Here is a 25,822-nt window from a genome sequence, read left to right as displayed (position 1 = left end):
ATATAACTATTCTCACAGAAATAATAACATACAACAATTTACTACTGATTGCTGACCTTACATTTATAAAAAATTAAAGATTTTCTGAACTAGCATTGTGCTGTTTACATTTACAGGATAGAAGCTGTAAAGAACACAATACAATACATGTTGAGCAGTTACATGCAGTTGCAGTTCTGTAAATAGGCTACAACAGGTACCTACATTTAACAATGCATTATTCGTTCATTGTGCTTGAATACAAATAGTCTGTTAGGAGCAGTGAAACAAAAGGTAAATTGACTGGCCCGTACGGGGATCGAACCCGCGACCTTGGCGTTATTAGCACCACGCTCTAACCAACTGAGCTAACCGGCCACGTACCAGGCACTAATACAATTCTATCATATTCTAATATTAGAGTACACATGATAGTGCCCATAAATGGTGTTATGACGTGGAACAACAGGCTACTTTCAATTCCAATATATTCAATCCATGATATCAAAGAGGAAAACCTAAAATAATACCGACATATTCTTTCTGTGTTTATCATTTGTCTGCACTTACTTTGTGCTTTAGACCTCGTGGCGCAACGGTAGCGCGTCTGACTCCAGATCAGAAGGTTGCGTGTTCAAATCACGTCGGGGTCATTTCTTTTATACTTCAACTGCATTTATCAAACAAATTCTCCCTCTAAAGTACGGAATGCCATTTAGATCAATATTTTATAAATATGTCTATGAAACACATCCTAAAAGAAAAAAATGAGCGATTTACATTTGTAAATAAATGTAAATAAAAATACATAAATTAGACTTAGACTTAGTGTCTCAAATCGCGAACTTCTCGTAGTGCACTAAGGGAAGTGCACTTCGTACACTATGTACTTACTTGCATAGTGCGTTAAATTTGACGGGGGAGTATTGTCTCAAATCGCGCACTGCCTTATGTACTTACCGGAAGTGATGATCAAAACATCTCAGTCCTCCTTCTTCTTCTGTGAAATTGTGAATTATACCCAAGGGGGTAAGCTTTGCTTCAGAATGCGAACCTCCGATGGCGCCATTTTGTTGCTACAAAGCGATCACCTCCTGTTAGCATTACACCGACGGCCATTTTTTTTTTTTTTTTTACGTCACTTGACTGCGAATAACTTTACATCTGAAGCGTTTAAAGACTCTATTTGTTCATTGTTTATTTATAAAGAAACACGACAATGTATAAAAGGCTCCATTACCTTGTACCTCACGTTATAGCTTCGTAGCAGACGTTTTTGTAAAAATAATCTAACGATTGTGTCATAACCAAGTGACTTACTGTCGCACAGTAGAGGAATTACCGTACAGTACAGGAGAAGCTCGCAGGCAGTTTCGACTTACATTAGCTGTTTAGGTTTAATTACTAATGTTAACTAGCATGTTAGTTAGCAATAATTAGCCTGTGCTTATGTTATCTCCTTACATATACCTACACTCTCCGTCTCTGTAAGATTGGAAATGATTGAGATTTCTCTTGTCACAGAAGACTTACAACTTTCAGACACGTTGCTCACGTCACATTTACGTTGTCTCTGTCAGTTGGAGGCTGCGCAGTAAAGCAAGTGATCACCGGAAAAGTGCTTCTAATAGCCTTCACTGGTCTCCGTCCGGAGAAACGGGGTCTACTGGTCCATTGTATATATGTCAATGATTATACCCAGGGCAGAGCATTCTCACCACCTGTTGTCACCATACATTTCTGCCTTGTTCATCAAAATGAATGTGATTGTTTTTATTGTTGCCCTCTGTTTTATGCAACCGTAAACATCCAGGTATGATGATATTCATGCTTTTGCTCTTAATTCATTGTAAAAAAAAAAAATAACCAAAAATGGCCATTTTGAGTTATTTAGCAAATTGGAGCAATTAAAATGGTGTCCAACTGACATATAACGTTAACATAGAAAATAGTCATATTATATGTTTATATAAAGGGTGTTTATTGCAATAGCTATTAATTACAGTGAAAATACAAGAGTGAAAGCAGAGGCAACACAATAGACATTTAAATAGATCCTATTGTTCTATTCATTGCTGGCCCTGTATTTTGATGGGGAAAGTGATTTGAGGGTGGACTTCAGACTCTACAGCAGGATCCTTTAACGGTACATCCTCATACGGCGTGGGACCCGTCATCGAGGCCCTTGTCTTCCTCTTTTGGCTCGCCAGCGGTACATCTGATCGTGGTTTAGCCAGAGCCTTTGCACCGTGCTGTCCACAAGACCAGCAGGGAAATCCTCTCTCTCCTCCCCCAGGTCGTTCTCCTTCCAGCAGAGGAGGACTTCCCTCAAGTTGGCAGCATTGTCCGTGTCCCTAACGATTAGCTATATAAGTAATATCAGGACAGAAACTGCACTGTTAATATGATATAACATAGCATACATTAACGTACTGTAACATTACTACTAACGTTGGCAGCTTAATGTATATTTACCAGATCACACATCTAACGCTAAAATCGTCTGCAGTGAGGACGATAGTTTAAAAACAACAACCGTATATACCACAACACATGTAACGTTAGCTAGGTTATCACTGATTTGCCAGAGGTTAAACCAAAGAGCATAGCTATAAGTACCGGTAACTTCGCCGCTGTTAGCTAGCTAAGGTTAGCTAAAGCTAGCTTAATAGCACGTCAAATTACGATGCAAATAAACGTTATAATTATCATAATCATCACTGACTGCAAAATTAACCACACATACATAAACATGCGTTGCGTATATGTTAAACAAGTATAGCAAAAAGACTAATGTTGAACTTACATTTGGGTCTCGCTGTCGCGTATTCGGCCGCCATTATCGAAAGTTTTTCACCTTTTGTTAGCTCCGCCCCTTCCGTTACGTAGCCAAGATGGCGACAATTGAGTGTGGAAAGTGTCCGATCCACACTCAACTTTTTCACCGTTATGAGTGCACCATCCGGGTACTTGTAGTGCACTGCATTTACCACACTTCGACGAGTGACATTTTGAGTGTACTCAAATAGTTAGTATAAGTACAGATATGCGCGATTTGAGACACACCATTAGACTTCTCTTTATTGATCCCTTTGGGATGACTCCCGCAAGGAAATTCGATTTCCAGCAGCAGATTTTAGCATCTTACAAAAACACTCTTTAAATAGAAAAAATATATAAAAAATACAGTATAAGAATAACAATAAACTTTTAGCTAAATATTTTTTACAAAAATAAACAGTAAAACAACAATGAACTACAGATAAATAAAGATATATATAAGTTTTACTTTTCTTTATTTCAGGGGACTTTTATTTCAAAATATCACATTTATTTAGGTAATATGATTTCTGACCAAAGTAAACCAGCCAATATTGCCAGTTCAACAAGTATGAAAACATTAACATTATAATGTAGTATAATAGTCTAGTGTTATGCATTTGAACATACATGTGGCTTGTGAAAAATAACTCACCTGAAATGTATCAGCTGTAGGCATGACACATTGTTTCAATACTGCAGGACAGACAGAGGTAAAATGAAATGAAGATATAACAAACAAAAGATCCAGAGGGCTCGTCCGGGATTTGAACCCGGGACCTCTCGCACCCTAAGCGAGAATCATACCCCTAGACCAACGAGCCAATGTACACACATGGGTTGGTGTTAGACTTCTCAAAATATGCACCTTGATTTAAACAAGAAATTGAGTCTAGTGTCTTTCCATTAGAGAAAACGTGACGAAGTGCCATCTAAGATGCCCTTAAATGGAAAAAAACGTGACAAAGTGCCCTCTAGGGTGCCCTTAAATGGAGAAAACATGATAAAGTGCTCAATGGGTGCCCAAATTGAGAAAATGTGATGAAGTGCCCTCTGGGTGCCCTTCCAGTAGAGAAAACGTGATAAAGTGCTCTCCAACATGCCCTTCCAGTAGAGAAAATGCGAGAAAGTGTCCTCTAAAATTGAGAAAATGCGGCTCAACATGTTAGTTACTTACACTTACACATGGCTTATCTTGGCTTCCATATGGTCAATGGCAATGTAATCTGCGCCGTTTGTGCCCGATATTAAAAATATAATTCCTATTCATAGCAAAAAAAAGTACAACGAAATTAAGTACAAATCCTTTAAATGTGATGCAGTGCCAGGCTGCCCTACATGCTAGAAAACTTTCTTCTTTTATTTTTTTCACGCATGCCCCTCAGACAGCCTGAGTCTGCCATTGACCTGTACCATATTCCTTCTTGAATGCATTTGATGTGTAGAAACAAAGTAATAGCCGCTTTATTTAAACTAAATTTCACGAGACATTGTTTATGACTGAATGAACTGTGCAGAGCAGGTGTGTATAACATAAAAGCAATAAATACAGTGGTAATATTCACTTGGCTGTTTGTGAATACGCACCAGTCAGCAATTCTGACCACTGCATACGGGTTTTATCAGTTGTCATGTGACCCATACTCAGCCATCTTGTGGAAACCGAAGAGAGAGAGAGAGAGAGAGAGAGAGAGACAGAGACAGAGACAGAGACAGAGAGCGAGAGCCAGCCAGCCAGCCACACAACTCGCATACAAACCTTGTGCTGTCAGATCAAGCAGAGGTAAGACAGCCAACGTTAAATACACTAGCAAAGAAAAAAAACGTACATTTAAGTTATGTGCCGTGTCAGAGAGTGATATTCTGACGAGCTGGGGTGCTTGGAACTGTTGTTCAAGCACCATGTTTACTTGGCCTTGCAGCACCGGGCTCTAGTGACTCGGTGTGCGTGTCCGGGCCGTGTGAGGTGCGGGACGGTTTAACGAGGAAATGTTGTTGTGGATCCAGGCTGCTCGAAGGCCGCGTGTAGCTAGTTAGCCAACCTGTTAGCATGCTAGCTACAAGTGTTGAGTAACGTTATAGGGATCAACTTATGCGTTAGAGCAGCGTCATTGTGTTATATAACTTTAGAATATATGACAAGACGTCTTATCCTATGGTAAATTAAATGAGTGTCAATATGTATACCTTCACTTATGACATGCATACATTAGCTACGCTGGGATAAGACGTTGCTAACGCGCTAGCAGAACCTCTGTTGGCCATCGAAAATACCCTGGTGTGCCACTAGCTAGCTAGCTAGCACTTTAACAACAACTATGCTGCCACCTTTCAACATAACTAGCTATACGTATACTGTCAATTTTTAACCGTTGGAAAAATGTGCAGGCTAATGTGCTTTACTAGTGCCATGTGTCAATTATCCATGTTAGTGTATTTAACTGGTTAGCTTGCTACCTTAGCTAACGTAAAGTTGGTAACTGAGACGACGCTGAAGTTAGCTTCTGATTAGGCAGTTAAGGGGGAACTTACGGGAAACTAACTAACGCTGAAATTAACATGTGAATCGGAAGCTAACTTCAGCGTTAAGTTTCCCTTTAACTGCCGAATCGGAAGATAACTTAAGCGTCGTGTAACCGAAGATGATTTCCACTTAACGTTAACCTTCTGGAGTGACCATCGTCAACTTTTTAACATTCATCAGTAACGTAATTTTACTTAACTAATACATCCATGGCATTAGCAGGGTGGGTCGGTATGACTAACGTTAAGTGACGTTATCTGCTTTGCTGTTTGATTAACATTAGCTACATGGCGGACTCAACGTCAAGGTAACAATCCGGACAACTAGATATCTATGAAAGAACATAGTGGTCAGTCATGTTTTCCGCAGACTTAAGCTGTTTCCTCATCAAAAGGCAAGTCTTAAATAACACCGATACATGTACGGGGGAATTTTCAACTGTTATGCTCTAACTAACGTTACCAATTTACACGTGGCTTATCCTGACTTCCATATGGTCAATGGCAACGTACTGTACGTTTACTGTCGCCGTTTGTGCCCGATATTTAGAATATAATTCATTTGTCATTGCACAACGAAGTAAACTCTAGCAATCCTTTAACGTTATACGCATATATAACACAGAACTAGAAATAGAAAAAAAAAAACATTATATATAAAGGTAAATAAAAAAACAGACAAAATATGTTTATAGATTAGAAAATATGCATTTGCTTTGCTGTGACTAAAACAGTAGATGAGATTGCAAATTGCTGAGTTATAGTGGCTTTATATACAGGTAATACGGTTGAGAATACATGTGCAAGGAATGTGCTAAGGTGAAGTTGGAATATAAACATCTGTGCAGTGTTGTTTGTTTATTTATATATATATATATATATATATATATATATATATATATATATATATATATATATATATATATATATATAAAACCCACAATATCATATTTTTGAGAAAGCATCTATGTAATAAATCCTTTATTTCAAGCCTAAGTGTTAAGTCTTGACAGTACACACGCACAAGTATAAACAAACAGCTAAGCTTGTTGGCAAAACATTATTATTTTTAGTCTATTTGCTGAAGTAAAGGTAACATCCGTTGTCAATTAAAGGTGTCTGACACACCCTCTTTGCAGACTGGGAGACTTCCTAAAATAGCTTTAGCAGATTGAAATTGTACACTGCTTGTGTGCTAGTGGGATGGGCTATGTATACTGAGGAGTTGTAATAAATTAAAGCAGGTGATACAAGTATTTTCTAAATTCTGTTTAGCAGAATTACGTTATTGTAAATTAATTGTGAAATAAAACTTTTACTTAAACAGGTATGGTAAAACAACATAGGTGTTAAGTAATAATATTTGTGTAGATATAAATTAATTGCACGTGTTTGGAATGGGGAAAAATTATTGAATTTTAGGTATCCTGATTTTAAGATATAATCAACAAAGCAAGATAGCACTTCAGTTAAATTGTTTGTCCATGTGATGTATGCAAGTCTAATCTAATTTTCCTGTTGAAAACATACAAAAGTTTTTTTTGGAAGAGGTACAATTAATACAGCTAACTGTTGCATCACTAGTATATGAACAACACTAAAACCACAGACCTTTTAATTATTAGTGAATGTTTGTTAAATAAAACAGGCTATGAAAGTAAATATGTAGGATTTTTGTCTATGTGAGTAGTACTATACTACTTATACCATAATGGTTTATACTGAGTGGTACTAATCCTTTTCCTCCATTTTCATATGTGTAGAACTTCAAGAAGAATGGCCGAAACCCAGACACTTAACTTTGGACCTGAATGGTAAATGGAATGAATTCATGATTGGTCAGAATTGATTTGTAGGTGGTGAAACTGGTTTTCTGTTGGAGCCCAGTGCAGCATTTACATACATGTTCAGACATGTCAAGTGCCACCTCAGCTTAAGTGTTGTCTCCCCTACCTTTGACCCTTCTTCTTTTACTATCCTTTCTCCCTCTCTGCAGGCTCCGCGCCTTGTCTGGAGGTGGTGGTGGCAGTGGTGGTGGTGGAGGCGGTGGCTGCGGGGTTGCCTCTCCACCCCTCTCACCTGCATTGCCAAAGTATAAACTTGCAGACTATCGCTACGGGAGAGAAGAAATGTTAGCACTTTATGTAAAGGATAACAAGGTTCGTAGGCCTATAATGTCTGCATCTTAGCTGTAGATGCAGGCCTGCAGTCAACAGATTTACATACAAATTATGTTCTTGCCCATTAGGTTTACATCTTCTTTATTTTAGTGTGTTATAACACATTCTTTAAAACCCTTATCCATCTTAACAGATTTTTTTGATTGTTTATTTCAACCCTCCAGATCCCTATAGACCTACATGATAAGGAGTTCCTGCCGATATTGCAAGAGGAGCCTTTACCGCCTCTGGCACTTGTGTCTTTTACAGAGGAGGAACAGGTATGAGTACTTAATATCAGTTCTCTATCTTGGTTAGAAATGGTAAGATGATCAGAAACAATTTATCTTCTGACTTATCACCAAAACAAATGCCATATTGGCCTCAGGCCAGTTGGCTCCTTATTGTAATTACCTGGATTATACAGTACTTAAAGCAATTAGGCTTTCAAATACAGAGCCGGTGCAAGTAAAAGAGCTAAGAGCTTGCCTTTTGTCCCCCTTTGTGTTTGCAGAGAAATTTTTCCATGTCTGTAAACAGTGCAGCTGTACTTCGGCTGACAGGGCGAGGAGGTGGTCCGATAGTAGGGGCACCAAGAGGCCGAAGTACCTCAAGGGGTAGAGGTAAGAATTGAACTAAGATCATACATGAATATTTCCTTTTTCATTTCAAGGATAAACTGTTTCCGATGTGAAAGCACTATGGTATATTTATTATAATATTCAAATTAGTCTTTATTTTTGCTATTTAGTTATTTTGTCTATGCAGTTTCAGAAGTCACAAAACAACTGCAGATACTTAAGATGCCTTTAAAGAATCCCACCAACTGAGACAAGGAGTGTAATATTAGCACTCTGTAGGTGTTGTGCTTACTTGGCATACTCTTCTGCAGCTGCTTCAACTATTCATGTCTCAAACATGGAAACCCCTGTTTGAAAACAGACAGCTAGTATCACACATACACAGACAACTATATACATCCTCCAACTGTATCCGCATACTGTATTTTACAGTGCTGTTTAGACTGCCTAAGTTACTGTTGGTCAGTCCTAAGTGTTTAGAGAAGTTCAGTAAATAGCAGCACTGTTATCGGCCGACCCGTGTTATGTTTATTGTTAATGTACTTTTATGTCTGGATAATAGCCGCTTTCCGACCAGGTAGTTATAGGAAAAGTCCACTTCTAAGCAGTTCTACTAACTACTCTCCCCCAAAACCGTTTTTTTCCCATTTGCATTCGCACTGGCCAAGTGGCCATAGGGACTATAGGAGGGGTAAGGGAGTGATGCAAACATGGCAACGGTCTTTATAGCGTTAAAATTAGAAAACAAATACACCAAAAAAAGTCTCCCGAAGAGAAACGGGTATCTCTCTCTCCCCTGTGTGTGGGTGGGTGGGTGTGGGTGCCGGTCCAACAGCGAGGTTGTCAAGCCCGCAGGGCACACAAAAGACAGTTAACCACAGGTTCCCGTTTTTAATCTTATGATGGACATGTGTTGTGATATTTAAACAAACGAACCGTCAACGGCGAAATAAAAGCCTCTTATTTACGAGAGCGGTCTGAGAGGCTTACAGCGGGGTTTCTGATCAGGACTGGCCGAGCAATGAGCTAGCGGCCAGGGCAGGCGCCTGCCGACTGTCGCCTCACTTCATGAAGCTTCTGACCTCCGAAAACTTTGAAGCAAATTGTCAATTCGGCATCAATTTACGCAAGACTGCCTATATTCGAAATGTTAACAGTTCATTTCTCGCCTAAAACGTTGTCAGAAGTGACTTTAGTGATGAATAAAATGGCGAAAATTGTCTCGTAGTTGGTCTTTCTGTACCGGAAACCCGACCCTCGTTGACCTAGGTCCCTATGCTGAAAAGGGAACCGCAAAAAGACCCTGCCCTGAAGTAGGAGCTGAAAGAGTTACAGGAACTGCAGCCAGAGGAACTTAAAAATCTCCAAATTGGTCCAGTTGGAACACGAGAAAAAAAGAGTTCTAGGAATTTTATGTTCTAGGAGCTGCAAAAATCCCTCCGGTCGGAAAGCGGCTAATGGCTAGAGTACGAATTTAATCAGTAGCAGCTCCTTACAATGAGTCAGCAACCTTAGTTTTCCCTGTCACAAAAGGGGAAACAACAACAAAACATCGGCTATTGGCCAAATTGTTTTTTTAAACATTGGTATTGGCCCAGAATTTCACAATCTGTGCATTCCTAATCACAATGTTAAATATATAATTCTTAAAGGTGAGTTCATGCTTAGCATTTGCACACAGTCAATAGAAACTTGATCTCTTCAGGTCATGTCAACCTTTTGATTGTTTTCAGGCCGGGGAAGAGGAGATGGAGGGTTTTACCAAAGAAGTTTTGATGATGTGGAAGGTTTTGGTCGTGGAGGGAGGGAGATGCATCGCTCCCAAAGCTGGGAAGAAAGGTATTAAAATGCCCATTGTGGTATCAAGTTTTGTTGTAAAAATCTGCCATTTATTTGACCATGTACAGATGTTCAGTATGAGACTTTCTTTCTAGACCGAAATTAAACATTTTTAAAATTACTTGTGTGTATTTTTTTCTCACCAGGGGAGAAAGACGGTTTGAAAAGCCAGGTCGAAAAGACCCAGGTTGGTGGTAAATTTTGTTGCTTAAATAATGATGTATTCATTGGCAAATGCACTGGCTTATCCACTTGTTGCTCTCTGTCACCCTAGCTGAAGTTGCTCCAGGACATTTTCCAATGAATCACAGTAAGTGTGCCTTTTGTAATTTAAGAGACTGAGTCCAGATTTCTTTAGTAGGTGTAAATAGCACAAATTACAGTTTTCTAACCGATTACAGTGAGTTTGAGTTTAATAATGTAGCTTTAAATGTAAACTATCAATGTAATTATGATGTCTTGACCTTTAACCATCCCCCTACCCACTACTCTATGCAGTCCGAGGAAACTATGAGGATGGTGTAACAGGCCCACCGAGGAAGCACGACTTCACGCGATCAGAGAGTGAGAACTGGCGTACTTCTCAGAATGGTGAGGATGATGAGGGGGGCTGGCGCCTGGCAGGGTCTCGGCGGGACAGTGACCGGTGGTGCCCCACGAGCCCAGGTGGGCGCAGCACTGACCATATTACCATTACATCTATCTTTGATAAATGTATTTGTGATGTACTGCCATGTTTGTTGTATGGCTTGTTTCAGAATAAGATACATTTTAAGGGTGCTCCGATTGATTGGTCACTGATCATAATTGAAAAATCTATTACTATTTCTCTCTCACGTTGTTGTGAAATTATACCGAAGATAGTGAAATATGTTGCACATGTTGCCTGCCAATAAATAAATAGTTGGCAATGCATGATCCTTACTATCTCTTAATTTTAATACTAAATAATATACAATCTTGTTAAGAATAGCTAAATAAAAAATCTATCCAAAGAATAGCTTCAAATAGACCCATGATCAGTATTGGCCAATACTGCTTCCAGTGATCCTGATTGGAGCACCCTTTGTACATTTGTGTGTATTCATTGCAGCGCACAGAGAAAAAATAATACCATACAACCCTTTGAATTAAGGGGTATTCTACGACTCAACCTTTTCTTTCTGTATAGTTGCTGCATGGCTAGAATTATAATTTTATCACATATAACAGGTACCAATTAAGGGCACATGTTTTATGTAAAATGGACAGTTTAATGGTGCACTGATTTCTCTTTTCATCACTTTCCCTGTGCTTTTGAACTGCAAATCTTAATGCACATGCTCAATAATCAAACTGTTACCATGGTTTATTGTATGTGCATGCACTTCAGTACGCTACAGGTAGCAAAAGTCTTGCTGTCCATCCAAAGTGCTGTCCATCTTGATGAAGCCATGGTAGATCATCAGATTAAGATTGGTTGTGAACACTAACCATTTTAGATGGGCCTCGGTCAGCAGGGTGGCACCCAGATCAGCGTCGGCGTTTTCCATTTGATGCAAGAGAAGACGAGCGTGGCTACAGGAGGCCACGTTCAGGCAGCGGCAGCCTGGAGGACGAGAGGGACAGCTTGCCAGAGTGGTGCCTGGAAGACGCAGACGAGGAGGCGGGCACCTTCGACTCGTCGGGGGCCTTTCTTTCACTCAAGGTAAGAGTAGACCTGAGAAGAGTTTTGATTAAATCAATGAATGATATAGACTTTTAAAGTAAGTAAGTATTAAATTGCCATTTATTTATATAAATGGCTCGTCCTCACTAGATATTATAAAGTAGATCATTCTTTTCCTACTAAGATTAAAAGCTTTTGGGGATAATAATGGTGTCAGAGGTACTGTAATTTTGATCTTTGTTGTGTATTCAGAAAGCCTCCAAGGAGCCAATCCTGGAAGAGGCAGAACTCGACTTCAAACCCTTGGAAGAGTGTGAAGAGGGCCTGGAGGAGGATGACTGTCAGCCCAGGGAGACCAAAGAAATGGAAACAGAGGCCAAGAGAGAGGCCGAACGAAAAGGTCCGACAGTTTGAGTGCTGATTTTTCTTTGAATGCATTTTGGACATTTTCGGGTTTTCCAACCGTACCATTCTTGTTACACAAAATCTCAGGAGTGCCTGGATGAAATTTCTTTAAATTTGGCACAAACGTCCACTTGGACTCAAGGATGGACTGATTGGAATTTGGTGGTCAAGGTCACTGTGCTGACCTGTGAATGGTATTCTCATAGTGGACTCTGCCGTTCTGTTGCCTTGACTCCAGAATGTTGCCCCAATTATCTTTTAGAAACGGTACAGTAATTGTAATATCTCAGTTATTACTGAAATAAGATTTAAAAGCCACACAGCCGTAACATATATTTTCAGACCCAATGTTCTCTGACAGGGAAAAGGTTTTTGTTGTTTAGGACACAAAAAGACGCACTAAGTTGCTCTTTGTTCACCAACCACGATGATTAAATAGGAATTTAGTGACATTTTTAAAACAATCTAATCCACTTGATGTGAGCATGACCAAAAAAAAATAAAATGGCTGATGTGAAAGAGGTTGTCATGTTCAATATCAACCATAATCAAAACTTTTTTAAATCGAGGATCATAGTAATGTTGATTATGATCCTATCTCATGTATTTACAATTATTCTTTTTTTGTTTTTTAGAGTTGTCGAGAGCATCAGAGAAGGCTTTACCTGTGAATCCAACTCTTGCTCCCCCAGTCTTAGAGCCCCAGGTTCCTGCCCAGTCTCTGTCCCTGAGCCAGCCCAACAGAACAGAAGAGTCTGAGAGGCCATCTGAACGGCATCCACCCCTGGATCTCCAACCAGCGCCCTGTAAAGTCCCCCTGCACGTCCCCATGTCTAACAGTATGCTTGAGTCCCTACCCATGAACCACATTTCTACAACCCTTGCAGGTGGGATTTAGGTCTTCAATTTCACTGTAAATATGACTTTTTTTTTGCCAGTTTGTTCCCCCTACCAGGAAAACATCCTAATATGTGCTTTTCCTCATACTATGCAGAATTATCTGCTCCATCGCCCAGCATCCAGATACCGCAAAAGCCCATGGAGGTTCCTGTGGCGATGAATAATCCTTTGCCCTTCCCTTCAAGTATAATTGCACCTATTGGCAGGCCCACCACTGTGCCACATGACACAGATGAAGATGAGGGACTGAAACATTTTGAGCAGGTCAGTTAGTAGACTTTTAACATGAAAATCAGTCATGAGATGGTAGGGCTATCCTCTATTCCACTAACAGTCATAAGATATCTTTGATGGATTTAATGGATCTCTTAAAATCTTGTATTCATTGAAAAGGAAAACATATTGTGAATATAATAACAGAGATAAAAGCCAGACTATGGGTGATGTTACATCTTTCTAAAATGGTCTCTCTGTGTATTGACTCCCATCCTTCCCCAGGAGGCAGAAAAAATGGTAGCATACCTACAGGATAGTGTGGTGGATGATGACAGGCTTACAGCAAAGACTTCAGAGAAGCCCAAACCTGCAGGCCTGCCACTCACCCACGAGGCTGCTCTCAAGTGGTTCTACAAAGACCCCCAAGGGGAGATACAGGGTACAGTTTGAAGAGGTTTTATGTTCTCAAAATGTGACTTAAATACTGTACATTTATTATCAAAACTGCTCCAGCTTTGCCCCTGAATCTCCTCTGCTATCTTTGCTCTCTTTTTGGGCTCAGGTCCATTCAATAACCAGGAGATGGCTGAGTGGTTCCAGGCTGGTTACTTCACAATGTCTCTCCTAGTCAAAAGAGGGTGTGATGAAGTATTTCAAGCGCTTGGAGAGATCATGAAGATATGGGGAAGAGTACCGTTTACTCCAGGCCCTGCACCACCACCTCTTCAGGTATATGTTTGCTTTATGTTTTGTAATCAGTGCTTGATGCAGTACTAGCCTTGACCTCCAGATGGCTTGGTATTTCACACTTTGTAACCGTACAAAGTGTTGGAAGAATCCTTTTATGTATTTATTTCTTTTAAGAGCCTTCCCTCTGACTTAATGGACTTTGTAAAGATTTTTCATGTAGCAGTTGAGAAGTTGTCTTCTTGATCGCAACAAAAAGCTGTGTAAAAGTGTAAATGCATCCAAGAAACATTCAAGATGGATTGAAATCTTAAATTCTAGCCAGATGTTGAAAATGTCTAAATGCATCTGTCTCATAAAGATGCATATGCAGGGTTTTCCTGCATAGAATAATTTTTGGTGCCCCCCAAAGAGGTTGTAGCCAGCACCAAAGGAAAATCACCAGTGCCAAAATGATAACAATTGAGATTAAAAATAGAAATTCAAATCCTGTCCGAATGTGTTTTTAAAAGCAATTTACCAAACAACGGTAGAAGCAAGCCGAACATAAACTTGAATAGGAGCACTTATCTCACTTTTACTGTCCACACTCGGTATTCGCCGGACTCCCCCATTGATTTTAATGGAAGTATTTTTATATATATATTTTTTATTAACAGTTTTGTTGATTGGGGTTTTATTTACTCAAGCATAATAGACATTTTTTTGTTTATCAAATTGTCAGAAATAACAGGCAAAATGCAAACAACTCACTGCCTTTACTGTATGCAAACCAATCATGCTTACTGTCGTGCATAGTCACCCCACAAAGGCTCATTCTGAGTCATGAAAACCCCTGATATGTAATATTTACTCCTCCCATAGTGTCAGTAAGCGGTTTGTGGAAATAGTCACTCACTGTTTGTTTTTCATAATACATCCATGGTCTGTCTTCTCTGTCCTTTCATGACAGTGGCAGCTGAAGGTACACATAATTAAATTAGCAAATATACTGTCTCTTTAAAGCAACAAGGAACATCTGCTCCTGCCATTTCTATACATAACTATCAAATATTAAGTTACTTTTTTTTTTAAACTGATATGGTGACTGTGGATATATTTTGTGATTGATCTATGTCAAGTACAAATTGAAGTTGTCTCCTTTTTCAAGTTGATATTTAGTAGATGCACCTTTAGTGGCATTTGCGGCCTTTGTTGAATAAGTAAAGGTCTGTATTAGCTTTTGGACAACTGGATGCTGTTCAAGCACTTTCACATTGTTAAGAGTCTGTGAGTGAACAGCAGATTTGAGGTCCAAACTTCTTTTTTGTAGCTACCTTATACTTTTTTGACTGCTATGATTTATTTCAACTGTGTCTTCTTGTATAATGCAGGGGGATGGTGATCAAGAGAGGTTGAAGAGGCAGCAAGAGCTCACTGCTCTCAACCTTTACCAGTTACAGCAGCTCCAATATCAATACCTCCTCAGGTACACCAGACTCATATCTGACACTTTTTGTTTATAGTTGCAGCATGATTGTTCATGTGTCATGATGAAAATATCCAAATTCACACATTTATAAACTGCCTCACTTCCCTGGGCTTAAAGGGGTGATAGAATGATTATATAGGGTATTTCACACTGTTCCTTAAGGTCTCCTAATGGGGTACGTAACATTGGTTGGGCTGAAAATGGCGTGGTTGATATTTTATTGGCCTTATGCATCCCTGTGTTTTGGCCCTATTTGTAACTTAGAGCTTTTCTTCCAAATATGGTATGCTCATGAATATTTAGATGAGCTGCGCGCTGATTGGTTGAGCAAATCCCCATACACACACATTAGAGACGCGACAGAATCTCATATTCCAGACACTGCAATGTTTCGTTACCAAATTTACTTCCGTTTTACGAAAATTGACGTGTCGGACTTTAGGAGCTCCACCCAGAAAGCGGCAGTCTGCTGGGCTCCATACCCAGGGCAAAGTCACCCTTTGTGGATTACTGCACTACCGGGGTTCCGCGGAGCTGGGTGGCTGCCGGCATAACTATAGTATATTTACAGTTTGAATTTCGTCACGGCACTTATATAACATCTACCCCATGGTCTTATAAAGCTAACCGTTGTGTCCGATTTCAAATTAAGGCATTTTTGTGAACGTCGGGGGTCTTGTTAGGAGGAGCAGCTAGCTAGCTATGTTTCCCATTCAATACAATGGGAAACGATTGCGGCTAGCTAGTTACACTTTCGGCATAACTATAGTATATTTACAGTTTGAATTTCGTCACGGCATGTATATTACAGGTTCCCCAAGGTCTTACAAAGCTTAGCTAACACTTGTCCGATTTCAATTTAATGCATTTTTGTGAATTTCAGAGGTCTCGTTAGGAGGAGGCTAGCTAGCTCTCATTGATGGACTCCAGCTCACCGCGGGCTCTATCAATGAGACTCGCGGACAAGAGGCGTTTATTTCCCTGATCATTTGTTTAAATAACTCCACACACATATCCATTATAAGATTAACTGGAACCTGCTTTAAGAGATTGCGGGCGTAACAAGCTCGCTGACCGCGCTCTCAGTCACACACACCGGCCATTTAGCAGGAAGAGGGGAGGGAGAACAGCGAGCTGCAGGCCCTGGAGCTTTGTCAGGGCAGCGGCGTTTGGTAGTCCAGTCACCCAGAAAGGGTGAGTTTACGCGGGTATTGAGCACCGTGACGGATCTCAATCAAGCTCACAGCAGGCCGGGGTCTGTGAAGGAGGACAGGCAGGGCGGCAATGTAGCAACCCAGGCAGCACCGGCCACTGAACTCCGACACACAGTTGGACAAAATTTGCAGTTAGCCATCAAATTTCGTAAAACGGCCCATATTTGAGCTTTACATAGTTGATTTCATAAAAAAGTTTCAGAAGTAAATTTTGCAATGGAATAGCAGAGATCTGCGCGACCTAGATTCAGAAGACTACCTGATCTCAGGTCAGTTGTGTAGCCAATGTAAATGTTGGGGCGTGACCGTTCTCTTAATACATCCATGGGCGTGACAAAGGTACAGGTCCTGGGTTGTTGACGTCAACTTCTAGCTTTGTTGAGATTCGCCCTTTTTCAGCGTCAGTTTCAAAATATGAGATTTTCATAGTAAAGGGGTGTCAATGGGATTTTGAGCTTCTATGTATGTTCTATTTACCCACCGAACTGTCGTTATTCAACTATGACAAGGGAAAATTGGTTTTGCATTCTATCACCCCTTTAATACAGGAATAGGTTACAGCATGAATTGATGCCTCATAGAGGTGTGACGAGATCTCGTCCCACAAGATCTTGCAAGGTTAAAATGTGACGAGACTTCCCGTCGAGGTAAAAATTGTCTCACGATATCGGTCACAAGTGCAGAGCAGCAGCCAGTAGACAGTCTAACCTGGTTGGTCTTATAATACATCTGGCTTTGAAGATGAGTCTGACTTGGATCTCTAAATTAGCCTAGAAGATCCCCTGCCTTTTTCGCCAAATGTGCAGCGCAGTTGCAATTGTAAAAAGCTGCCTGTAAAACCCAGCGTTCGAATGTTAGAGGGTACGGCCGCTCTCTCTCTCTCTCCCGACGCATGCACAGACTGCAGCTTAGTGTGGCGCTGACTCACGCCGATCGCGCTCTTTCTCTTTTTATTAAATGAGTCGAAAGCAGAAAGCAAAACCTAACTTTGAATGATATTAAACAAAGAGAAATGTTTTCGCCCTATCTTAAAATGGTCATAAATTGATACAAGAGCAGCCTACTTCCTGGTTTACTGCTGCAATGAAACGCTTGGTTACGTTGTAACCTTGGTTTTCTGAGTATAGACTATTTTTCCAGTCATATTTCTAAATTGAAGTTTTCTTTTAAAATAGTTAAAATCTTGTCTTGTTCTTGTGAACCCCATACCCCTAATGCCTCACAATCAAAATCACCCTCCACCACCTTATGCAATTGTAAAAAAATATACATCCAACATTAAATCGCATTAATGCATATAGGAAATAAACTTCTAACATGCAGTGTGTGTTTAGTGATATTCATTCAAATTATAACAAATTTTTCCTGTTTGGCTCTCATTTCTCCCATCCCACACATTGTCTTCCACTATTCAGGCAGCAGTATGCTCAGGCCCTGGCCCAGCAGAAAGCTGCTGCTCTTAACTCAGCTCCTCTTCAACAGCAGCAACAACACCAACAGCAGATCAACCTGCTTCTACAGCAATACCAGGCTCTCAAGCTAAGGTTGATAAACTATCACTGTATTGCCCTACCTCTAAATACATCTGTACCTGTGCTTCTGTGTTTACAAATCCTACTTTACATTGACATGAAGAGAATATTGCATTTATTAATATGTGTATTTTCTTGTGTTTTTTGTAGAGCGTCTGAGAGCCTCCTACCTCCTGTTACCCGGTCCCTGTCTGTACCAGACTCCGGTTCTGTGTGGGAAATGCAGAACCCGTCCTCTCAGGCTTCCTGCACACCAAATGTCCAACAAGCTGCTTCAAACAGTGAGTTTCTACCTTAAATATTCTGCAGCGTTGGGTTCTTTTTGAATCTCATGAGAGGAAAAGGAAAGTCTATATTATGTTAAAGCAGTTCTAATGCATCATATTCTATCACACTCAACAGCATGGGATGGCAGCAGCGTGTGGGATTTACCTATAGACTCCATAGCACAGGCTCCAACCATTGAGCAGATGCAACAGTTAGAGAAGTCAAAATCTGCCAAGGTAAAAAGTATTTCTGCTCACTTTTCTGTTTTTGTTGTCTGTGTAAAATGTTCCTCATCTAAAGTCAAGACCTCTAATAGTCTTGAATACAGCAGCATCTTATGTCTGAGTCTTTTCCAAGTCTGAAAATGTAGTTTCTTGCTATTTTACTTGTAAAATGAAATTGGTTGCATTAAAATAGTTGACAATTAATCTGACAAATCTATGATTTTAAATTATAGGATTGGTCTGAAATATGCTCTAATCTCACATCCCTGGCTACAGATAATATCATGTGTTATTGTTTTATGACAGTTGGAGTTGGAAAGGCGAGAGGCAGAACTGAGAGCCAAAAGGGAGGAAGAGGAGAGGAAACGGCTGGAGGAGGCCCTGAGGGCTCGACAGGTGGAGGAACGCAAACGCTTGGAAGAAGAGGAGCTGGCACGGCAAAAACAGGTCGAGTATTAAAACAATATAAATCTACAGCACTTAAAGCCTTTGAGCTACTGTTTCATTGTGAGGCACTTTTCTTTGATGTCGTTGGGACTGACCCAGTGTTGTAAATCTTTAGGAGGAGGCTTTAAGACGGCAGCGAGAGCAAGAAGAGGCACATCGCAGACAAAAAGAGGAAGAGGAGAGAATGAAACAAGAGGAAGCTCTGCGTAGATTAGAGGAGAGGCGGAGGGAAGAGGAGGAGAGAAAGAAACGGGAAGAGTTCCTTCGGAAACAGGTAAGCTAACAAAATCATGTCCCATACTTCCTACATCCTTTCTGGATTTGTGAAATGCCGCCCTAAATTGCAACATTTTCAACCTCACCAGGAAGAGGAGCGCAGAAAGCAAGAGGAACTTGAAATATTAAGGAGGCGTGAGGAGGAGAAGCGAGCGGAAGAAGAGGCAACTGCTGCTGTGGCGGCAGCTGCTATGGCCCAACAACAACTGGAGGAGCAGAAGAGGAGAGAGCAGGAGGCCCAAAGACAGCAGGAGCTGCAGAGACAGAGGCAGCAGCAACAAGAGGCCCTCAGGAGACTTCAACAACAGCAGCAGCAGCAGCTTGCACACATGAAGGTAAGGGCGCAGAAGGTTAGTCAGCAGAAGTAGACATTACAAAATATATTTAAAGTTCATGAAACGCCTCGTCCTGCTCTGCAGCTTCCATCCTCTTCAAAGTGGGGCCAGCAGTCGGTCAACGCTATAAACCAGACTCAGAGCACCCTGTCACTGGCTGAGATTCAGAAACTGGAAGAGGAGAGAGAACGACAGACGCAGGAGGAGGTAAAGACAGCAAGCAGTTTTGTTGTGTTTGGTGGCTCTGTCACCAGCGATGTTTTAGTTAAAAGTAACTCTTTTTGACAAATTCTTGTCATTTAGCCAAATGTCATTTTTATGCAAACTTATTTGTGTCCTCCTTTACCTTCCTCACCCCCACAGCAGAGACGTCGGCAACAAGAGCTCCTGAAGCTACAGCAGCAGCAGGCCTTGCAACTGGCTCAGCAGCCCCAGGCCAAGCTGTCTGGTTGGGGTAGTGTGGCAAAACAGCCAACTGCAACTAAATCTTTGCTGGAGATTCAAAGGGAAGAAGCCCAGCAGATGAAACAGCGGAAGGAGCAGCAGCATCAACAGCAGCATCAGCAGCAGCATCAGCAGCAGCATCAGCAACAGCAGCAGCAGCAGCAGCAGCAGCAGCAGCAGCAGCAGCAGCAGCAACAACAACAACAACCACCGCAGCAGCAGCAACAACAAACACCTCACCCCATTGCCCCACAACAGATCCGTACTCAAAACAGAACTGTACGTGACCTATATGATATCATGTCTTTATTGGCTAAAAGAGGATAAAAGCTACATAAAGCCACAGGGTTTGTGGTGGATGTTTAGTGGACAATATTTTGACATTAGAAATTTTGATTTAATGTCCAAAATATAACTTAATGCAGTTTTCATTTAATTTGGATGTGAAAGCTCAGTTCCTCAGAGCAGTGTATATGTATCTTAGAAATAGCTGCCTGAAGTTATGACAGAATAGTTGTGGCTCTGTTTTCCTGCCTCTAAACTATTTCACAAATCTTTTAGAAATTGAAATGATCATCTAAAATTTCCCAAAAGTGACCTTTTTGATCATAATAACCTCAAGTGATCTTTTGCAAAAGAAGGAAGGAGGGCTGATATGATTAGATCAATCAATTAGTCAAACCGGCATAAAATTAATCTATAATGTTGACGGCAGCTTCAGTTAGCATCAGTTAGCTGTTAGCCTTACATTAGCAAAATGGGCTTTCTTCAGGGAACTCTGTAAATTACGAGAGTCAAGGCACAATAGCCACAGGACATCAGAGGGAAAACCAGAAAACATGTTCTCCATAAAATATGATCCAGTTTCACCAAAATCAGTGGTAGTGCCATAAAGTGTAACAGCACTTCTCCCAGGATATCAAACCTGCTCGCCAAAGTTATGTAGTGAGGAAACAGGCGCTCGGGTGCGCAGCGAGAATGACAGAGGCACCATTCTCCCTATTACAAGTCAGTGCAGCATAAAAACTATTTTAAAGCTGTTGCATACATGGTTTGTAGTTGTGCAATGTTGCTTTAATCAAGTAATCAAATTAATTTCAGCTTGAAATGATCCCAAACTTTGGAAACTTTGTTGTTTTCTCAGGCCTGTCTCTTCTCTTGGCCCCTCGCTATTTACTCTCTCTTTTTCCATTTTGCAATCCACACCGTCCTTGTCATGTCACCTGTACACAGCCCATAAGCGTGTTGTGTGACAGTAATAATTATCCATGCGAAATACAGTGGGCTGTTTATAGTTAAATGGATGAAACAACTTTTAGTAATCACGTTTTTTGAGTTATTTGAGGAATTGTTTTTAACTGATTAATGAGAAAGTGATTAATCAGTAATGAAATGTATTGTTTCTTGCAGCCCTAGAAAGAAGTGGTATGTCAGTAACAGTATATCATTCTCATCACAGACATCGTCTCTGAGTAACTCGGTGTGGGGGTCTGTGAACACTAACACCTGCACTAATTGGGGCTCAGACTCCAGCAGTATCTGGGGTGACACCCACAACTCTAACATGGGCTTCTGGGATGAAGCTGTGAAAGAGGCTGTCCAGCAACCTCCTCAAACCAAGAAAAGCAGCACGCAGAAGAACAACAAAGGCAACGCCAACATAAGGTAAATAGGGAAAAAAAACTGTCTTTGACCCAACCTCCTGATGAAAAGCATGACTTACCACATGAAGGATATGAGTAACGCACAGATCTTAATAACTTCCTTTTTTCTCCCCCCTGCATGTAAAGTAACTCTGTGAGTGGGCGGGCCAATAAAAAAGTAGAAGAGGAGGAGAAGCTGCTAAAGTTGTTTCAAGGGGTCAATAAGAGCCAGCAAGACACCTTCATGCAATGGTGTGAGCAAACCCTGCACACCCTCAACACAGCCAACAATCTGGATGGTAAGACTTTAAATATATATCTTTGCAAAAGCACTCTACCTACAACTATTGATTAACCATTTATAGAAGCCAAACTCAAATATTCCATCTATCTCCCTGCCAGTTCCAACGTTTGCATCCTTCCTGAAAGAAGTGGACTCTCCATACGAGGTGCACGACTATGTCAGGGCTTATCTGGGGGACACTCCCGAGGCCAAGGACTTTGCCAAGCAGTTCCTGGAACGTCGTGCCAAACAGAACGCTAACCAACAGAAACCGGCACCGCAGAAACAACAGCAACCCCTCAAGCAGCAGCAGCAGCAGCAGCAGGTAAGCAAGACTGAAATGGAACCAGCAAGCTTAAGGCTCAGTATATGAGGTACCATATGTTTTGGTCCCATTTTTTTCCTTCTAAAGCCATGTGAGTCTTTTAATGTGATCAAACCGAGCGACCGCTGTCCCTTTCGCTCCCCAAAAATAGCTTGTGCTCTGGGGAATTTCTGCCCGGCATGTTCAGACCAATCGGAGCAAGTCATCGGACGTCGACAATCTCGTCATACTCCATGGCCACAACTGTTATTTACATTTCTGGTGTGACACTCTCGCTCGCGTCACCCCTTTTGGATCAGTCCCAAAACATGTCATTGTACTGCTTATTCCTTGTTTCCTAATGGGATGAAGACCAAACATGTCCATGTGATTTTCCTGCAGACTGGTCTGGCTACGTATCATATAGTTCAAAAGTGCTACCATGACAGATTTTTCTGGTCTCTCTCCCTTTAATGTTTTTGGGTGTGTTAAGCTTTGTGGGTAGTGTTGCATATCACTAAGCAGGATGGCTCTATGGCAAAATTTTATTTTGAAATGCTTTTTTTGCATCAATAAGGATATGCTTTTATTATGTCACACATAATTTTGATACAGCAATATATAAATAACACATACTGTCAAGTAGCGACATTTTGACTTTGCTGTCGTCACAGACCAGAACATCCCAGAATTGCTTTTTCTCCAAAAGTTGAATCAGTCTTTTTAAATTTCTTTCTTGTCCAGGATTCTGTATGGGGTGGAACGGGATCTTCGTCACTCTATCAGTCCAACCACACAAGTGGCCAGCAGCAGTGCTTTGAGACCGTCACCTCAGGGAAAAAGAAAAAGAAGCAGAAGATGGTTCGTGCAGACCCAAGCCTTCTAGGTGAGAGCAAACGCCCATCTGCTAAATCTGAAAAATCTGCAACGATGTGTCACTGCTTTTTTTATATCTCATCCGCTAATTGCATCTTTCTTTCTTTTTTTCAGGTTTTTCTGTGAATGCGTCATCTGAGAGATTGAATATGGGAGAGATTGAGACTTTGGAGGACTTTTAAGGGGCACTGCAGCCAAGCAAACCCAACTGACTGTATCCAATTTGAACAGCAGTCGTTTTACCCGAACCTCCTGCCACTTTCACCCTTATTTTCAGTTTTACATTTATCAGATGTCCTCTGGTAATCACTCATAAATTCCAAATTGTGAACAAACCATGATCTCTAAGGCAGGGTGTGTTTTCCATTTGCTTACGGACCTACAAACTGATGAAAACCCTCGAGACAAATGTACTGTAGAAAACTGGCCAGTGAAACATCCGACCAGCCAAGAGAGCAATCAGCAAATGAACTCAAGTTTCTGGAGAAAGTCTGCAGAGGCGTTTATGTATGTTGGGCATCAGCTGATTGGTTCCGAATCTTGTCCTGAAATTCAGTGACAACAAATTTCAAATTTGGCCTCCCATTATTTTAAGTGTGGATATATGGTTGGGGTGGTTGGGATATTATGGGACAGGTTAGAGAGAATATATCCATTGTTTTTGTTTTATTTATTAAATGTTTTCCCATTACACTTTATTCCCCCCCTTCTCTTATCCCTCCCCGTTGTCTGCTGGGTGTTCATGGATAATGATGCAAGGTAAAGCCCAAGGATTCGTGCCCACTTATGTCCTGTTTTAAGGACATGTCAAAAGTTCCAAGTAGTTATCTATTTCTTGTATAATACTAGGCTGTTTAAAGAATAAACTTTCAATTCTGCATCTGTATTATAATATATGAAAATGATCTGCTGGAGTCATACTTTTTTATTGCGGTATGAAATAATAAAACAGTCTGATATGTGGGCTGTTCAAACCTGTGTCTGAACTATTCAGAAAAACCACAATTGTGCAGAGTTCATTTGATTCACACACATTCACTCGATCACACTACGATCAATTGCAATTTACAGAGATCCTGTTAAGAGCTGGAAATGCAAACCCAATGCATTTTCTCCACAGGAGATGCCGTGTTCAAATTGGAAACTAACACTGACCGCTTTTCAGGAAGAAAAGCCCATCCTCTCACCACTTGGTTGTAGTACATATTGACATTAAATTAGTTAAGGTTTTTAAATCTTCAAAAAGGAAATGAAACCCGCCATTTCCTTCTGATGAAAAGCAACATTTTTCTGAACTCTCACAAAGATTGTCCCCATACTGAAGGTAAAACCTTTTTTTAAAAGCCTTCACGGCCAAAGATGAGTTTTGGCCATCATTAACCTTAGTGAGTCCCCCCAACTTTTTTGGAAGTGCAATACTAAATTGTTTATTCATGCATCAGTAAGCAAAATCCAGTGATTAGAATGCAGTAAAAATCATTCTGTATAATGAGTTTACTTGCAACTTTACATGTTGCTGCTAATATTCCTTGTAGTTTCTAGATTTTGATACTTTTAGATTTCAATACATCCTCCACTACTGCCATCTTTTGATTAAAAAAAAAAAAAAAGGTGTACAATAAATGTCCAGCAGAGACCTTTGTGATGTGACCTGGGCAAGGTCAGTGGCTACCGAATGTTTACCCCTTATGCCCAACTATGTGGCCGGAGGAGTTTGGAGTGGGTGGGCCCTGCGATGATGTGCTCACAAAGTCCACACTGTCCAGACAGTCCTGTGCACACCTAGTCCCACCCCTTCTCTCACTCCTCAGTTGCTTACCTCTCCCCATGCTGTGCTCCCCTGTACTCCTCTCCTGCTCCTCTCCCAGGGTCAGCTACTTGTTTGAAGTTCGACGAGTTTTGGAGACGCATTTTGCTCTGTCTGACATCCCTCAGCCACCATGGTTCACAGCAGCAGTATCTGTAGAGTACTCCTCCTGGTGCTCCTCGGCTTCTTGGTAACCTTTGTACACACAGGTAAACCTCCTTTTCAGTGTGATTAATATGTTTATTTCATTTCTGTTGTTGGGTGACGAGTATGCAACCTCACCTGCCGGTGCTGAAAATAATTATGTTAGAAATGTTGCATGAAAGAGACAAAGCATACAAGATCTGAGTCTTGATTTCTTGAAAAAAACACCTGGCTGTCACCCTTGAAATGGAAGGTGTGATGTGAGGAAAAATTGTTCTATAAAAAAAAAAAAAAAAAAAAAATAAAGGCGACACAAATCGTGTCAAAGAAATTCTGAATGAAGTCACAAGCCTCTTGTTCTAGAAACACACGGGGAATTTTAAATCATTGATCTTTTTTGCGCCCCATTGCTGTGTCCGTAAACGTTGAACATTTCAGAATAAGTAGGTCTAAGGTTTTATATTCCAAATGCTTACAGTTGTTAGCTTATCTGCTGTATGTGGTTCATGGGTTGAATGATGTTTGGTCCTCTGAAGTAGCAAATCAAGGATTTGTGTATACGTGTCATTTTTTGCCCTCTTTTCCACACAGCTTCCGCAGCATGCCGAGGTAAATGATGCGGTTGTTGAGACTCTGAGAGTTAACAAACAGGATGATTCAGTTACTTTCATGATGCCTGATGTTCATATGAAACGGAATACCTGCTGCCCTCTGACTCCAGCTATAAAGTTGAAGTGATTCTGTGTAGTATCGGTTAGAGGTAGTGTCCACAGGTGTGTTTATTTATTGTTTAATGTA

The 25,822-nt window shown here is 40.7% G+C and overlaps 1 protein-coding gene and 3 non-coding genes across 10 annotated transcripts; 2 read left to right on the top strand and 2 right to left on the bottom strand.

The window, feature by feature from the left end:
* Nucleotides 1–283: 283 nt before the first annotated feature.
* Nucleotides 284–357, bottom strand: trnai-aau (transfer RNA isoleucine (anticodon AAU)). The gene has a single exon. It is a non-coding gene; the product is annotated as a tRNA-Ile (tRNA).
* Nucleotides 358–560: 203 nt separating this feature from the next.
* On the top strand, nt 561–632 carry trnaw-cca (transfer RNA tryptophan (anticodon CCA)). The gene has a single exon. It is a non-coding gene; the product is annotated as a tRNA-Trp (tRNA).
* A 2,919-nt stretch (nt 633–3,551) lies between these two features.
* On the bottom strand, nt 3,552–3,623 carry trnap-agg (transfer RNA proline (anticodon AGG)). The gene has a single exon. It is a non-coding gene; the product is annotated as a tRNA-Pro (tRNA).
* An 820-nt stretch (nt 3,624–4,443) lies between these two features.
* On the top strand, nt 4,444–23,978 carry gigyf2 (GRB10 interacting GYF protein 2). 7 transcript variants are annotated; one of them, XM_028593209.1, is made up of 29 exons: nt 4,444–4,582; nt 7,086–7,136; nt 7,319–7,481; nt 7,667–7,762; nt 7,996–8,104; nt 9,796–9,901; nt 10,048–10,088; nt 10,176–10,211; nt 10,400–10,492; nt 11,401–11,588; nt 11,802–11,949; nt 12,590–12,841; nt 12,949–13,118; nt 13,353–13,509; nt 13,633–13,799; nt 15,131–15,225; nt 17,858–17,986; nt 18,125–18,255; nt 18,377–18,477; nt 18,772–18,912; nt 19,028–19,186; nt 19,278–19,523; nt 19,608–19,730; nt 19,887–20,246; nt 21,427–21,632; nt 21,758–21,909; nt 22,013–22,218; nt 22,942–23,083; nt 23,188–23,978. In XM_028593209.1, exons 2-29 carry the CDS (start codon nt 7,099–7,101, stop codon nt 23,253–23,255), a joined length of 4,023 nt encoding a protein of 1,340 aa, XP_028449010.1. In that variant the 5' UTR covers nt 4,444–4,582; nt 7,086–7,098; the 3' UTR covers nt 23,256–23,978. The 7 variants fall into 7 exon arrangements, with proteins under 7 accessions (XP_028449010.1, XP_028449009.1, XP_028449008.1 ...); XM_028593208.1 differs by having other exon boundaries at nt 11,398–11,588; XM_028593207.1 differs by having other exon boundaries at nt 11,383–11,588.
* The last annotated feature ends 1,844 nt before the right edge of the window (nt 23,979–25,822 follow it).

Source organism: Perca flavescens, chromosome 12 (assembly GCF_004354835.1).
Source record: "Perca flavescens isolate YP-PL-M2 chromosome 12, PFLA_1.0, whole genome shotgun sequence".
NCBI classification, from domain to species: domain Eukaryota; kingdom Metazoa; phylum Chordata; class Actinopteri; order Perciformes; family Percidae; genus Perca; species Perca flavescens.
The sequence above is the reverse complement of the archived record's forward strand: the minus strand, read 5'-3'. Positions and strand labels throughout refer to the sequence as shown.

Bases quoted from the DNA above. Each gene is read 5' to 3' on its own strand.
- gigyf2 (XM_028593203.1), top strand. From the start codon at position 7,099: ATGGCCGAAACCCAGACACTTAACTTTGGACCTGAATG. The intron at 19,731-19,886 runs GTAAAGACAGCA...TCACCCCCACAG, and splicing joins AACGACAGACGCAGGAGGAG to CAGAGACGTCGGCAACAAGA. The intron at 21,633-21,757 runs GTAAATAGGGAA...CTGCATGTAAAG, and splicing joins AAAGGCAACGCCAACATAAG to TAACTCTGTGAGTGGGCGGG.